Below are 13,714 nucleotides of genomic sequence, written 5' to 3' on the forward strand. Positions count from 1 at the left end.
GGTTTAGTTTAAACTTCTCCGAAGGTGACATAAGATAAACAAACAAACAAAACAAAACGAAAGAAACAAGCAAAGAAAAGACCACTCTTAGACTAGAATAAGAGTGGCTGTACAGTGGCATACTAGTGAGTTAAAGTCACAGGTTTAGTTTACAGTAGCATAACTTTCTTGAGTAAACAAGGCCTAACTTGTAGCTGGGTTTGTAAATTTCATCCAGTGGGCCAAATTCATCCACTGACTTTTGTAAAATGCGTAGGAAATGTCTTGATGGGTAAAAAGAGGTACTTTCTTACACCCTGTTAGCTTACGACGATTGTAAAGCCTTCTGTACGCTTGTTATGCTAGGCTATGTCTCTGAAGTTGTTAGCTGTTCCTGTTATAGCTGCAGGTATTTAGCCTGAAGTGTTAGCCTGTGAACAAGCATTAAGAGGGCTTTTCAGTCGTGATTGACTAACACAACAGCACTCTTTCTGCCTGTGAGATAGGGCCTTGGAGATCCTCAGATAAAAGGTGTTATGTAAATATAAGTATTATTACTAATATACTATATAATTTGTAGAGAATTTTCTAGCAGCAAAACAATCTTCTGTTTAAAGATTGTCAGTATATTAAGTTAAATTCCACCCTTCCTTACTGCTGGCTTTTCAAACTTCTACAGAGCCCATGTATTTTGCTATTAAATATATGTCAGCAACATGAATAAATAAGCACAACGTAAATTTAATATAACAGGGATGGCATCATTTCCTTTAGGACAGAAAAGAGTAGTTTTCTGCTCTCTTTCTATTTGCCACCGTCACTCACCAGCCTTCTCTCTCAGCATTTCTAATAATCATACTTAGGCTTGGAAGGATTAGACTTTTATCAGTAAATATTGATAAACATTGATTTCACTGTATGCACACAAACCAACGAAAGATTATTTCCATCAATAATCAAATAATCAAAATTTATAGATATGCCAAGTAAGAGAAGGGTTACCTGAAAACTTTAATTAGAGTTTGATTTAAGGCTATGTATGTACTTTGTATATTTGGACACACAATGTGGACAATTTGTGTTTTACTGGTTAAAGCTTGAACTTTTTGATTCTCAATAATCTACTATTGTTAAATAAAAACCATCTTCCCCCCTAATTTCCCATGACTGCAAAAATTTAAATAGATAAAAATTGCTTAATAAACAGATATTTTCCATCAAAAGTAACATAAAAATCAAGTTCTACAAAGTGTAACAATACTTCGCATTACTACTGAAACTTCCAGCCAAAGATCTCAGACGTTAATTAATCCTTTTATTAGACCTGCAGTGTCATCAGCAGTGCCGCTCCTTGTGCTCCAACCTTGTGGTTACATGTCTACATGGTAAAAGGGCAGCAGTGACGGAGGGAGCTGTGCTTAGTATAGGCCTGCAGAGAGAGTGCTTACCCCTGAAAGGCCAATAGGAGGATGGATGTAAACACCACGGTTCAATTCTGGTCTCTCAGAACACTGATGCAAATCAGCAGTAACTTCACTGAAGGCAGTGGAGTTAAACCAATGTAATCAAGAGGAAAAACCAACTCAAGGAAGGAGGAGAGAAAACTGGGTTTGGGAATAAAAACTTACATTTAGGAATCCCCATCCTTCCTTAGGGTGACCAGATATCAGGACTATACCTGTAAAATCCGGACATTTAGGCCTTTTTCTTATATAGAGGCTTATTACCCCCACATCTGTCTCGATTTTTCACACTTGCTATCTGGTCACACTATCCTTCCCTCTGCAAGAGCATGGGGAGTGAGAGCTCCTTTTCCCCAAAGAAGGCAGACTGTTTTTCTGCATTGCCACATGATAGCAGTAATACTGCATATCATAACACATGCAGATCTATTACAGCAATATTCACTGTCCTACTTCATTGTGTTCGATTAAAAAAAAAAACACCAAACAGCTAGGAGCTGGAAGGCTGCAAGTCTATACAAGAATGATTTTGATTTTCCAGGCTCTCTCTTTCAGCTGCCAGAAGCAGAATCTATTACTAAGGGATCTTGACAAGGAGAGGTAATAGGCCAGGCTAGCATGAGCTGCTTGGAGAGCGAACACTGCTATTGCATCATACTCCAAAAACAGAATGCTTACAGTGTAACATTAGAGCCAGTAAGTGCAACAAATTCCATATGAGGTGGCTTGTGCCTTGGTATCCCCTCCCTCACTCAGGGCTAGCTAGGAATAGGGAAAGAATTCCCCACCACAGAGAAACACAGAGACCTGATACAAACAGGCTGTACAGTGGAAATGCTCACCCCAAAGAGCAAGGCAACGGCAGGTGCCAGGCCATGCCAAACCTGAGAAAGAGAGGGCCAAGATGAGTGGACTGCTGCTCATGAAAAGTATGTAGTATCAGTGAGGACTATAATGCTCCAAACACCCTGGAGAGCAATGGGAAGGAACCACAGTCATGACTGTGTCCTTTCACACACTGGACTGGACACAAAACAGAGCAGCAGCTCTATATAGAACTGCTCTAACCAAAATCACCCCCCACCCCCACCCCCTGAGAAGAATGAGCTACTAGAATCTGTCTCAAGAAACAAGAGAAACAGAGTGCACAATGTAAACTGTCCCCTAGAAGGTAAAAGGGACAAAACCCCTGGACTGGAAAAGGCAGCAAACCTGTAAATACCCAGGGATCCCAGACCCACTGCTCCCCCCCGACCTCCCCAGCAGCACAAAAGTAGAACTTCGAGACCCTGTAATTATAACAGACACTAGGACCAATTCTCTTTTCACATCAATGAATATCAGAAGTTACTTCACTGAAAACAGTGGAGTGACACCGGCATAAGTGGGAGGAGATCAGACCCGACACATGGTAGCGAGAGTACAGATCACTCTGTCCCAGGCCCTAATTTGTTCAGCATTTCACTTTAGGCATCTCCCTTACATCTATAAAAAACTAAAAGCAAACTTTAAAAGTGCGGAGGGGGGGAGGACAGATGGCAAATAATATAGACAAAGGAGTAGGACTGACAGTGAGGAATCTTCAGGGCTTTTCATTTTACAATTAAAGATCAATAGTATCTGAAAGCCCTACAATCTTTCACATGTTTATCCTCACAACATTCCTGTGAAGCAGGGAAGTGCTATAATTCCCATTTTACTGCTGGGAGAATGAAGGCACAAGGAAAGTGACTTGCCCAAGGTCACATAGGCAGACTGTGGCTGAGCAGCAAAATGAACCCATACCTCTCAAGTCCAAGGCTAGTGCCCTACCACTGGATCACCCTGCCTCTCTGCAATTGCTTTTTCAGTGAAAGAAAATGTGTGTGTGTGTATATATGGCAGAAGACTGTGCTCATACCACAGTGAGTGTATGCATCGGAGAACACAGCAAAAACTCTGCCAGTGCTAGTGTGAAGTGGAACAAATATTTAGACTGAAGTTACCAATTCCGATTAATTTGCAGTGTGTTGGACTGGTGACCGAAACAAACATTTTATTTTATTAAGAATCTAAATCACATGCAATCCAGAGAGGAGGAACTACCTAGAGCAGAGGTGGGCAAACTATGGCCCATGGGCCATATCCAGCCCATGCACAGCCCCTGAGCTCCTGGGTAGCCCCCGGCCTCTCCCCTGCTGTTCCCCCTCCCCCGCAGCCTCAGCTCGCCCCACCACTGGCGCAATGCTCTGGGCAGTGGGGCTGTGAGCTGCTAGTACAGCGAAGCTGCAGAGCCAGGGCCTGACCCAGTGCTCCGTGCTGCACGGTGGCGTGGCTGGCTCCAGCCGGGTGACACGGCTGCCTGTCGTGGGGCTCTCGGTGGCATGGCTGTAGCACCGCCAGCCGCCGGTGCTCCAGGCAGTGCAGTAAGGGGGCAGGGAAGCAGGGCCGGCTTTAGTCCAATTCCACCAATTCCCCCTAATCGGGCCTGTGCCTAAGAGGGCCCTGCACCCAGTGAGAATCTCTTCCCTGGCTAGAGGTGCCTTTTTAATTTTTACTCACCTGGCGGCGCTCCAGGTCTTCAGCGGTGGGTCCTTCGCTTGCTCTGGGTCTTTGGCAGCACTTTGTGGGTGGGTCCTTCAATGCCACCGAAGACCCAGAGCGCTGCCCGGTGAGTACAAGCCCCATGTGTTTTTTTTACATTTGTTTTGTATAGTCATCCCTGCCAGGGCCCCATCGAAACTGTTTGAATTGGACCCCGCACTTCCTAAAGCCAGCCTTGCAGGGGAGTTCGGGTGGTGGTCATGGGTGTGGCTTTTTGGAGCGGTCAGAGGGCGGGGAATAGAGGGGTTGAATGGAGGCAGGGGGGTTAGATTGGGCAGCATGGGGCAGGGGTTCCGGGAGTGGTCAGGGAGAAGGGGTGGTTAGATGGGGCAGGTGTCCCATGGAGGCAGTCAGTAATGAGAAGAGGGGTTGGATGGAGTTGCGGTGGGCAATCAGGGGCGGGGGTTCCAGGAGGGTCAGGGAGGAAGGAGTGGTTGGATGGGACAGCGGTCCCAGGGGGGCAGTCAGGAATGAGAGGAGGGGTTGGATGAGGTGGCGGGGGCAGTCAGAGACGGGGGTTCCGGGGGCTGTCAGGGGACAGGAAACAGGGGGGGTTGGATGGGACAGGAGTCCCAGGGGGCTATTAGGGAGCGAGAAGCAGGAAGGGTCAGATAGGGGGTGGGGGCCAGGCCACGTCTGACTCTTCGGGGAGGCATAGCCTCCCCTAACTGGCCCTCCACACAATTTCGGAAACCCGATGCGGCCCTCAGGCCAAGAAGTTTGCTCGCTCCTGACCTAGAGTCACTATTGTTTCTATAACATAAAAGCTCTCATACACAGATTTCCTGCAAATTATTCTACTGATATCTCAGGAAACATTACGACAGGATTACATATATTTCATATAAATCTACACATCCTTTGTGCTCAGTCTATTTTGTTTAAATTAAATCAGCCATCTTTTCATTTCTGGGATAGAAACTATTTTTAAGGACAGCCACCTTGAGATCAAGTAGTGAAGAAAAATAAGGGGAGACTGGTTAAAAGTCCTTTTAAAAAATAACAGATATTTTAATGGGTGTTTTTAAATAAATACTTTAGATACCAAAACAGAAATTTAAAAGTTCAGCTTGCTTTTCAGATTAAAATGCAAAAACAAAGCCAACAGAATCAATCAGCTTGAACTGTGAACACACTAGTCAGTTCCCTTTCTGCACTGCCATTGCTTTGAAAACACTGCAGGGGATGTTTACATTAGAAATGGGCTCCCACCCCAGAGTTAGATCTCCCTCCCTAAAGCTTTAGGGGAGTTAATATCTATCTTAGTTTAAATGCAACCATTTCTTTTTCCACTGACAAGTTCCCTGAACTTTTTTTTGATTAATATGTTCTAGTGAAACTTTTCTCCCACACACTCTTGAATACTTAAGTTTGGGGTTACTCATCTTTTTACATTTGCCTGCTGCACTGAATTTCAGCTAATCACTTTCCCCATTTCTTCACACATACCCCTTTGTCAGATGACTGGTTTATTTCAGCCTATTTCACTCTGATGGGCAACACAGTTCAGACTCCCATACTTGTGCTTTTGAAGTCAGGAATAATCAAGCATAGCCATCCTTTTATCGAGAATACATTTGTTGTAGAGGCAAGCTGTACATAATTATTCTGCTCAATATTTGCTCACAGCTGAAGCATGACAGTGCACAGCCACACAGATTTCTACCAGGGAACAGTCAATTTCTCCCCCTCCCCCAAAACTTACATTTTGTCATTTAAATATTGAAATATACAAACATCCAGCTTATTGGATATCATTGCAATGGCTTTGATATCCATCTGAGAGTTTTAGGTTTTGCTGCAACTGAAAACCACGGAAATCTGTTATATTAATTTTGATGGAATAAATGGGCCCAAAGAGTCAAAGGGGTTAATATGACCCTATCACCGTCCAACATTAAAAACAATTTTAAACAAGACTCGAGGTTTGGTACCATGGCAAACACAACATTAAAAATCCTTTTAACCTTTTATTAAAGAAAAAAAGAAAAAGAGTTAAAGCATCTGAAATATAAAATATTAAGTAAAGCTTTCTTTTTAACAACATCCCTTATTCCTTTTCCCTTCATCCGCAGAGAATTTTTAGAAGGAATCCTGCCCTATTTGACAGTCTTTTAGATAGTAATAACTGTCCTTTTTGAAGAAAAGAGAAGTTAGTTGAGATGGGCTGGAGCTGTTAAAATCTGATCCCATTTCCTAAGAGACAAAACAAGACACAAACACACAAGAGTGAAGAGAAAAGAACCGCAAAAATAAAAAATGCAGCTTCTAGGCCTGGTGTTAGTTCTCACTTGCAGCCTCACTGCTGGAGAAACACAGGCACAGCACACAGTCTTAGCAACCACTCTGAGACTTGGCAAACTTGTACCAGCATTGGGCTGTTTAAGGCATTACTGTTAGCTGCCTTTCTGGTCTAAGACTCACAGCAGTGTTGAAAAATATGCAGTCTTGGCCAGCTAAGCCAGATTCTTATTAAACAGAAAGCAAAAGAGGAGAGATAGGAAAGAGAAGAAATAAGGTAGGGAAAGAAAAAGACACACAAGTTGGGGAGGCAGGGGGAAGAGCATGTGATAGTGAGCACACACACCGGTGGAGGTGGCAATGTCATTTGGGTCCCTCTTTCTGGTCAGGACAACACTCAGGATTAGGACACGAGGGCCCAGTGGTGGATCCCGAGAGATAGTGGAGGTGACAGCCATGATGGTGAAACCTACTCCTTCCTGCTCTTCTCTCATTCAGTAAGCCAGTGCCCATGGTCACCAATTTTCATTCCCAAGTCTCTCTCTCCCTCTTTTTTTTTTTTTTTTTTTTTTTAAAAAGGACCCCAAGAGGGAGTGATGAGTGCAAGAGCACAGCCCCTCATCATTTTCTCCACCAATTAGACCTAATTTCCAACGTACCAAGTTTGGTCTGTTAATTTCCAGTCCCACATTTCTCTTGTTTACCAGACATGAGATTAACATAGTCCTTGAGTTATATCATCAAGTCTTTTTGTTTAGACTAATTAGTCTGTGCCCCTTTTGCAACTTTTCCGATCAACATTTATTGTGACAAGTTATTCTGACATTTTATGAACTTTTATTCACTGTTCCCACAGTTAAACTCACAAGTGAAATACATTTATGGCCCAATTATCAATAAAGCTCCAGAGGCAGGTCTTTCTCTGTTCTGTACAGCACTGCACACTGAATGCATAATAATAATGGAAAATCTATGGAAGAGGGTTTCAGTGGTGGAGTACTCAAGGTGGTTTCCACATATTGTTCTCCAGAGTGGAGAGCTTTAACATCGCGCTCCTCGGTATCTTGTAAACAGCAGGGATTAAACCTATGATCTCTGCCTCTAAGAACATGAGCCTGCTCCCATTGCCTAAGCTAAAAGACACCACTCTGTTAGCCAAGGATGTCGTAGGCTCATCAATCTCGATGTGGCCCAGTCACCACTAGAAGGGGACAGAGAACCACAAAAAGTGGGTGGGGTTACAGATGCTTGCCCTCAAGCCTACTATACTCTTCAATCTCAGGGGATACATTCACAGCACAGAACTACCCATGTGGAAGTCCTGAACCCATATCTGGTTCCAGGATCATCTGCTCTTCCCTCTAACTCCCTGGTGGGGCTTCTCCACACTGAAGGAAGTTCCCCAATGTAGAGAGAACACTTCTGAGAAGTGGTGGAGCCATTTACTGCAGATTTACTGCCATTTGTGGTGGATTGGCAAGGAAGACAGGGCAGTGCTCATCCAACCCAACCCTCATCACACACTCACCAAAGTGGATCCCCAGACCCATGGATGGGTGGAAAATGCCATGGAGGTGGATGATCTACTACTCCGAACCTCTCAGACTTCTCCTCATCCCCTCACCCCCCACTGCAATGTAATTATTGTCCTGGTTTGGGAAGCATAATTCTAAGAGACAAATGAAATCAAAGCACTGATAGCCAATAAGGGCTTGGTTGCTCCAAGCACTTTCCTTTGTCCATTATTGACTGGATGACCCCTGATTTACACAACACAGACCATCAGTGCCTCACAGGCACGAATACAACTGTATTTTCCTGACTGCAGCATTGACCTGATGCATTCACATGGTTACAAGAATAGACTGAGTATGTCAAGCAGAGGTCAGCTGTTCCCTAAAGTACAGCATTTGAAAAGAAGTCAATTCCTTCAGCATGAAGTTTAGTTTTTGAGTGGAGGTGAGGCTTCTTTGTTTGTCTGGGTTTTTTCAGAGTGGGTTTAATATTTATTAGCAAAGAAGCAGCAGCCATTCAGTCCAAATTCTATTTGATATAGAACTGGATAAAACAGATGCTGGATCTAAATTTTAATATTGTTCTACCTATCATACAAAACCCAGCTCAATCTACACTTTTAGAAAAGATCATGAGGGCCAAGGAGTTTAATATTTGCTTTGAAGAGATTGTAGGCTTAATATTTCTATATAGTATACTAACATACAAGGCAGTATCCAAGCAAGAATTTTTTTCATTATACACCTAGGATCAGATAATAGTTTGACACTTTATATAGCTCTTGCATGAAATACATAGCTACCTGATGCACTGTCAGAAAAGTAATGTGCTCTCAATAAGGGAGCTCTTGCTAATGCAAAACTCGTACTGACTTCACTGAAGTAAGGAATGCAGGATCATACATAAAGTACATGAAAAAAAAATAATAATAAAGGCCACTTTTGATGGTTGATTTCTCATGTCCACACTGTTCGATGTCAGAAAGATGTTCCATAAAAGCAGTGTTTGAAAAAGAGTTTTGTTTCAGTTAGTAAAAATTCTATTGTAGCACAAAACAGCTCCTAACTGAGTATTTCTTCCACTGCTTGCAGTCTTTAAGAACAACTGTTTCTGACATTTCTGGGCTATGACTGCAGCATTAGCTAAAGCTGCTGAAAGCAGTGGTACTTCTTCACAATCTGGAGGACTGAAGACTATTAGACAGAACCTGGCAATAGTAAATTACATTGATAATATTTTACATAAGCATGAAGGGAATACTCACCACATGCAAATAGCCTGGAGTTCTGTTGCAGAGAACAAGTCAGCTGTCGACTGAGCAACATCAAGGCCATTTTACTCTTTCTTTAACCAGAAAAATCTCAAACTGGGGAGAGCACCTTATTCCAGGTGATGTTCTGAAAAAAAAACAAAAAACACAAAAACTATCTATCTGTGTTCCCATTGATCTAGTCATCACAATTACCATTTCACTCATCCAAATGGAGAGAGCCAGAAAGGATGTCAAATACAGTGGAGTGGTGCTGGAGTGTAACGAGAGTGCAAGGACTGAGAACACAACCTATCTGATGATGTCGTCTTCTCCAGGCAGATGACTCCGAGCCATCATCTATACCTTTTAATCCTAATAAAGGCTTTCAAGTCCCATGAACGCCAAACCAAATCTTACAATTTACATCAGCCACAGAACTCACAGATGACCTCATTTTAGCAACATGAAACAAGATCAACAAGCCATGAGTTAACTGAGAGAAGGGGATTTCCCTCCCCCTTATTATTATTACAAAACAAAAAATTGTTACCTAGCTCTTATATAGCACTTTCATTAGTAGCTCTCAAAGCTCTTAAAAATGTCAGTATCATTATCACCATGTTGCACATGGGGAAACTGAGGTACAGGCAGAGCAAGTGTCTTGCCAAGGTTACCAAGCAAACTAGTGACAGAACCAGAACTCAGGTCTTCTAATTCCCAGTCCATGTACTAAGCCACAGTGCCTCCCTGTGGTATCTTCGATTTCTGTTGGCAACTTACAATTTGTGACCCTTGTGCTTCCAGGAATTGCAAATGTCAAGCAAGATATAAGATCCCCTTTATGTTATGAACTAAGGTCTACCATCTAACACTAAAAGACTCTTTTTGCACAAAAGATCACCTTTCATTTTACGTTATCTCTCTGGCATGCTTTGTTGTGGAACTATATTGATTAAAAATTGCTACTAGTCTGTGGCTCTTAAAGAGATTTGTCATTTAGATTCATCATAAATTATGGGATGTGGTTGTGACTTTTTTTCCTTTTGACTTTATATAATAAAACACATCCAGAGAGACTCTGCAAAAGAAGCTACAAAGCTAAGATGAAGGAAAGGACTTCAGGAAGGGGGTAGATGGGGGGGGCAGAACAAATCCCCTGAAAACATTCAATAACGTCTACAGATAGTTCAAAGACCAAATTCCATCACCAAAGCCATGGGTGCTTGTGATGCTGTATGACTGGAACATGATCATTTATATCATTAGTATAGCCACTACTGGACAACTGCAACAAATCTTGTACAAAGTAGTATCACATGAGGTGTTAGTGAGAAAGCTAGGATTTGCTGAGTATGATTATCCTTTTGTATGCATGTATGATCTTTGTATTTAAAGTTATGAATATTGACTATGTACCAGTATTTCAAATGTGTTTGCTCCTGGGGTAAAACCCACAAGATAGTTTACATCCAGTATAGCCAGCACAATGTGAATGGACAATTCAAGTTGATGGCTCATTAAAGAACACGTAACTCTCTTAATGGGCCATAGAAGAAATTCATCCAGCATACCGAGCCTTCCTGTGGATGCTTTAGCCAGAATATGGGTAATGGCTGCTCCTAAGAGTCATCAAAGCATGCATGTGGCCGTGGACTCCATCTTGTGCCTATAATTTTCCACAAACTAAGACTGAGAGAATTCCCTCCACATGGGAGAAGTTATACTAAAGGACCGTAGAAGCATCCCCATTTTGCCTCTTTCCTGCTCTGATCTCTGGATTATGGACTTACACTAAAAGGAGCATATTGACCGAAGAGCTTCCAATTTTTTGGAAGTTACCAGAGTCTTTACAAGCCAGCAATCTGTAATATCACTCCTATAAACCTGATCCAGGAACTCTGCAATGGATTGTTACGTATATGACTTCCTTAACCTTTTTAAATTTCTCCTTCTTTTCTCTTGTACATAAACCTTTAGATATTAGATGCTAAAGGATTGGCAACAGTGTGATTATTGGGTAAGATCTGAGTTATATACTGACCTGGCTATGTGGCTGATCTCTTGGGATTAGAGGACCCCATATGCGATGGTTTTCAGCAACAACTCGTCATAGAGTTCAGTATCTGGGTGGTGAGACAAGGGCTGGAATGCCTAAGGAGACTGCATTTCTGACTTCTTGCTAACCAATGCGGTGAGACAGAAATTTACTTGTGTTACTTGCTCGGTATACCAAATGGAAGAATAACCACCAGTTTTGGATGAGTCTGCCCTATTTATCAGCAGCTTGTCCTGAATCTGGTATTCTCAGCTGTGACCCATTGAGGCACAGTGACAGTGCAGCGCACAGGTATCCAAGGGAAGACACTGCAGTCTAAGTAGCCTTCCTAGTGAAGACTTGGACCTGGACTGTAATATGGCTGTTTTTTTACTCTGAATTATCTGCAGTAATGGGAATAGTGTCCAGCTGAGCTATCATCTCCATTCATGACTGTAGACCAATTAGTCAATGCGGGCAAGAGGATTTAAATTAAAATCTTATTCTTAAAAACGAACTCATGTTCGACTCAGTGCAGCAAATATCTTTCCACCAACTTCCCTCCCCCAACACAACTCATGGCAATTCTTATGCTGCTGCTTTTCATGGGCCTCCTCTTGATTGCCAGAAGTTGTTGGAACAGTTTTATGAAGTTTCAGCTATAAATATGCAGTTCACAGGCAATGTCACTTGTGCCCTCCATAGGTCACCATGGGAACAGACCTATATCTTGTTATGTGATAGGCCATGAAAATGCATCTGCCTTTCCGGCCTCCTTTCACAGAAGCATTCTGCCTTTACTGCATATATCATTTCTATACATCTAATAAAATATTGGAACTTACGCTTATGACTAGATGCCCAGGAAGCTGCTAGTTTATTGTTGCATGGATGAAAAGTATGTTTTAGCAAACACTAAAAAGGTCAGAAGTTTAATCTCTATGTTATCATTATCCAAGATAGCATTTGCTTTACTTTACATATCAGTATTTTTTGACAGTTCCAGACAGTCCCTGCCAATCTGAGTTTATTAATTCGGAAAGACAATTTTTGTGTTGAAAAGAGCCCCTATGTCTTCCCTAAGATAATCAGCCTGACACTTGGTTGCACTTCAATTAGACATAGTTAAATTTAAAATCAAACCTATTTTGAAATTTGCCAAGCTGAGAACAAACATATTTGTTGTGTACTTTGGAAAAGTTAGAGACTCACTGTAATGACATGACACCCACTTCTCATGAGGGCCTCTTCTGGTTGGATGTGTCTGTGGTCTTTAAACAGTCTCAGCCCTGGTATCAGGTTGCACCCACAAGGCTTCCTCCCTGGAGGCAATGGTTTTGCCATTTTTAGGTCCTTCTGGCCCCAGCTGGGCCACTAAGTAGTTCAGATCCCCTTCTGGGTCTCTACTGCTGTCCGATTGTAGGCCATTTCCCCAGTGGCCTATTGGGGGGGGAGGGGGACAGCAGCACCAGGCCCACTCACTACTCCGGGTCCCAGCCAGGGACCTCAAGAATAGCAGCCACGCACCACCATGTCCCTTTAACAAAATTACTTTCAGTTCCTTCGGCCACTTCCGCACAGTCCCAGCCTTCACGGATGCTTCATCCTTAGCTAAGGTCCCTCCTGTTTTCAGCCCAGTAGCGCTTCCACTCCCCCCACCCCCACCCACCAGCACTGAACTGTCCATGGTGCTGCAGTTCCCTTTAGCCAGCCTGGAACATCATCCACTCCTGAGGGCATTCTGCACTAAAAATTAATAATTCTGTGCGCAGTATTTTAAAATTCTGCAAATGTTATTTGTCAAATGGGGAGGATCCAGCGTGGCAGTGGGGAGCATAGGCCACTGGCTGCACAGAGGTGGGAGATCACGGTGCATCTCCCCTCCCAGGACACAGAGGGTATGGCTACACTTGAAATTTGAAAGCGCTGCCGGGGCAGTGCTTTGAAGTGTGAGTGTGGTCGGAGCGCCCAGCGCTGCACGTAAGCCACATCCTCTACGGGTGTAGTGTGCAGCGCCGCCCTGATTACACTGAGGCTTTACAGCGCTGTATCTTGCAGCACTCAGGGGGGTGTTTTTTCACACCCCTGAGCGCGAAAGTTGCACCGCTGTAAAGTGCCAGTGTAGCCATACCCAGACTCAGCGATGAGGCTGCGTCAAACCCTGACACAGCGCAAGGACTGGACCTGCCCCAGAAATACCCCAAGGCCCTGCCCCTCCATGCCAGGTGCACCAGGTGTGGGCAGGCAGGCTCAGCATGGCAGTATCCAAGTATGGAGGGGCTTAGTGTGGGGGGTTCCAGGTGTGGATTGAGAGGGTTCTGTGGGGGGCAATCTGTGTGTCAGCGGCTCAGTGAGGGATCCAGGTGCATGGGGAATCTGGATGCACAGGGGCTTGTTGGGGGGTTCTGGGTGCAATGGTAATAGTACTCTGCAGGGGAGTCCAGATGAAAGGTGGTTGTGGCTCAGCGGCGGGGTCTGAGTGCCGGGGAGGAAAGAGCTCAGTGCGAATGGTCCAGATGCTGGGGGAGTGGGGCTCAGGTGCAGCTGGTTGGGGCTCGGTTAGAGTGGGGAACTGGATATGGATGGCTTGTTGGGGTAATGCTGGTGCAGAGAGAGTGGGGCTTGTTGAGGGGCAGGTTTCTAGGT

General features: G+C 43.7%; 1 protein-coding gene across 3 annotated transcripts in view; it reads right to left on the reverse strand.

Moving 5' to 3' along the window:
- ABAT (4-aminobutyrate aminotransferase) overlaps positions 1-13,714 on the reverse strand; it is a 164,268-nt gene that overhangs the window by 95,584 nt on the left and 54,970 nt on the right. For 2 of the 3 annotated variants that reach the window (XM_032769066.2, XM_032769067.2), the window contains exon 2: positions 9,046-9,178. In XM_032769066.2, the coding sequence (XP_032624957.1) occupies positions 9,046-9,115 (70 nt within the window). In that variant the 5' untranslated portion in view covers positions 9,116-9,178. Of the gene's footprint in view, positions 1-9,045; positions 9,179-13,714 lie in introns of those variants that run through there. The other variant, XM_075069286.1, reaches the window with a different exon arrangement.

The sequence above is a fragment of the Chelonoidis abingdonii genome, chromosome 9 (assembly GCF_003597395.2).
Source record: "Chelonoidis abingdonii isolate Lonesome George chromosome 9, CheloAbing_2.0, whole genome shotgun sequence".
NCBI lineage: Eukaryota > Metazoa > Chordata > Testudines > Testudinidae > Chelonoidis > Chelonoidis abingdonii.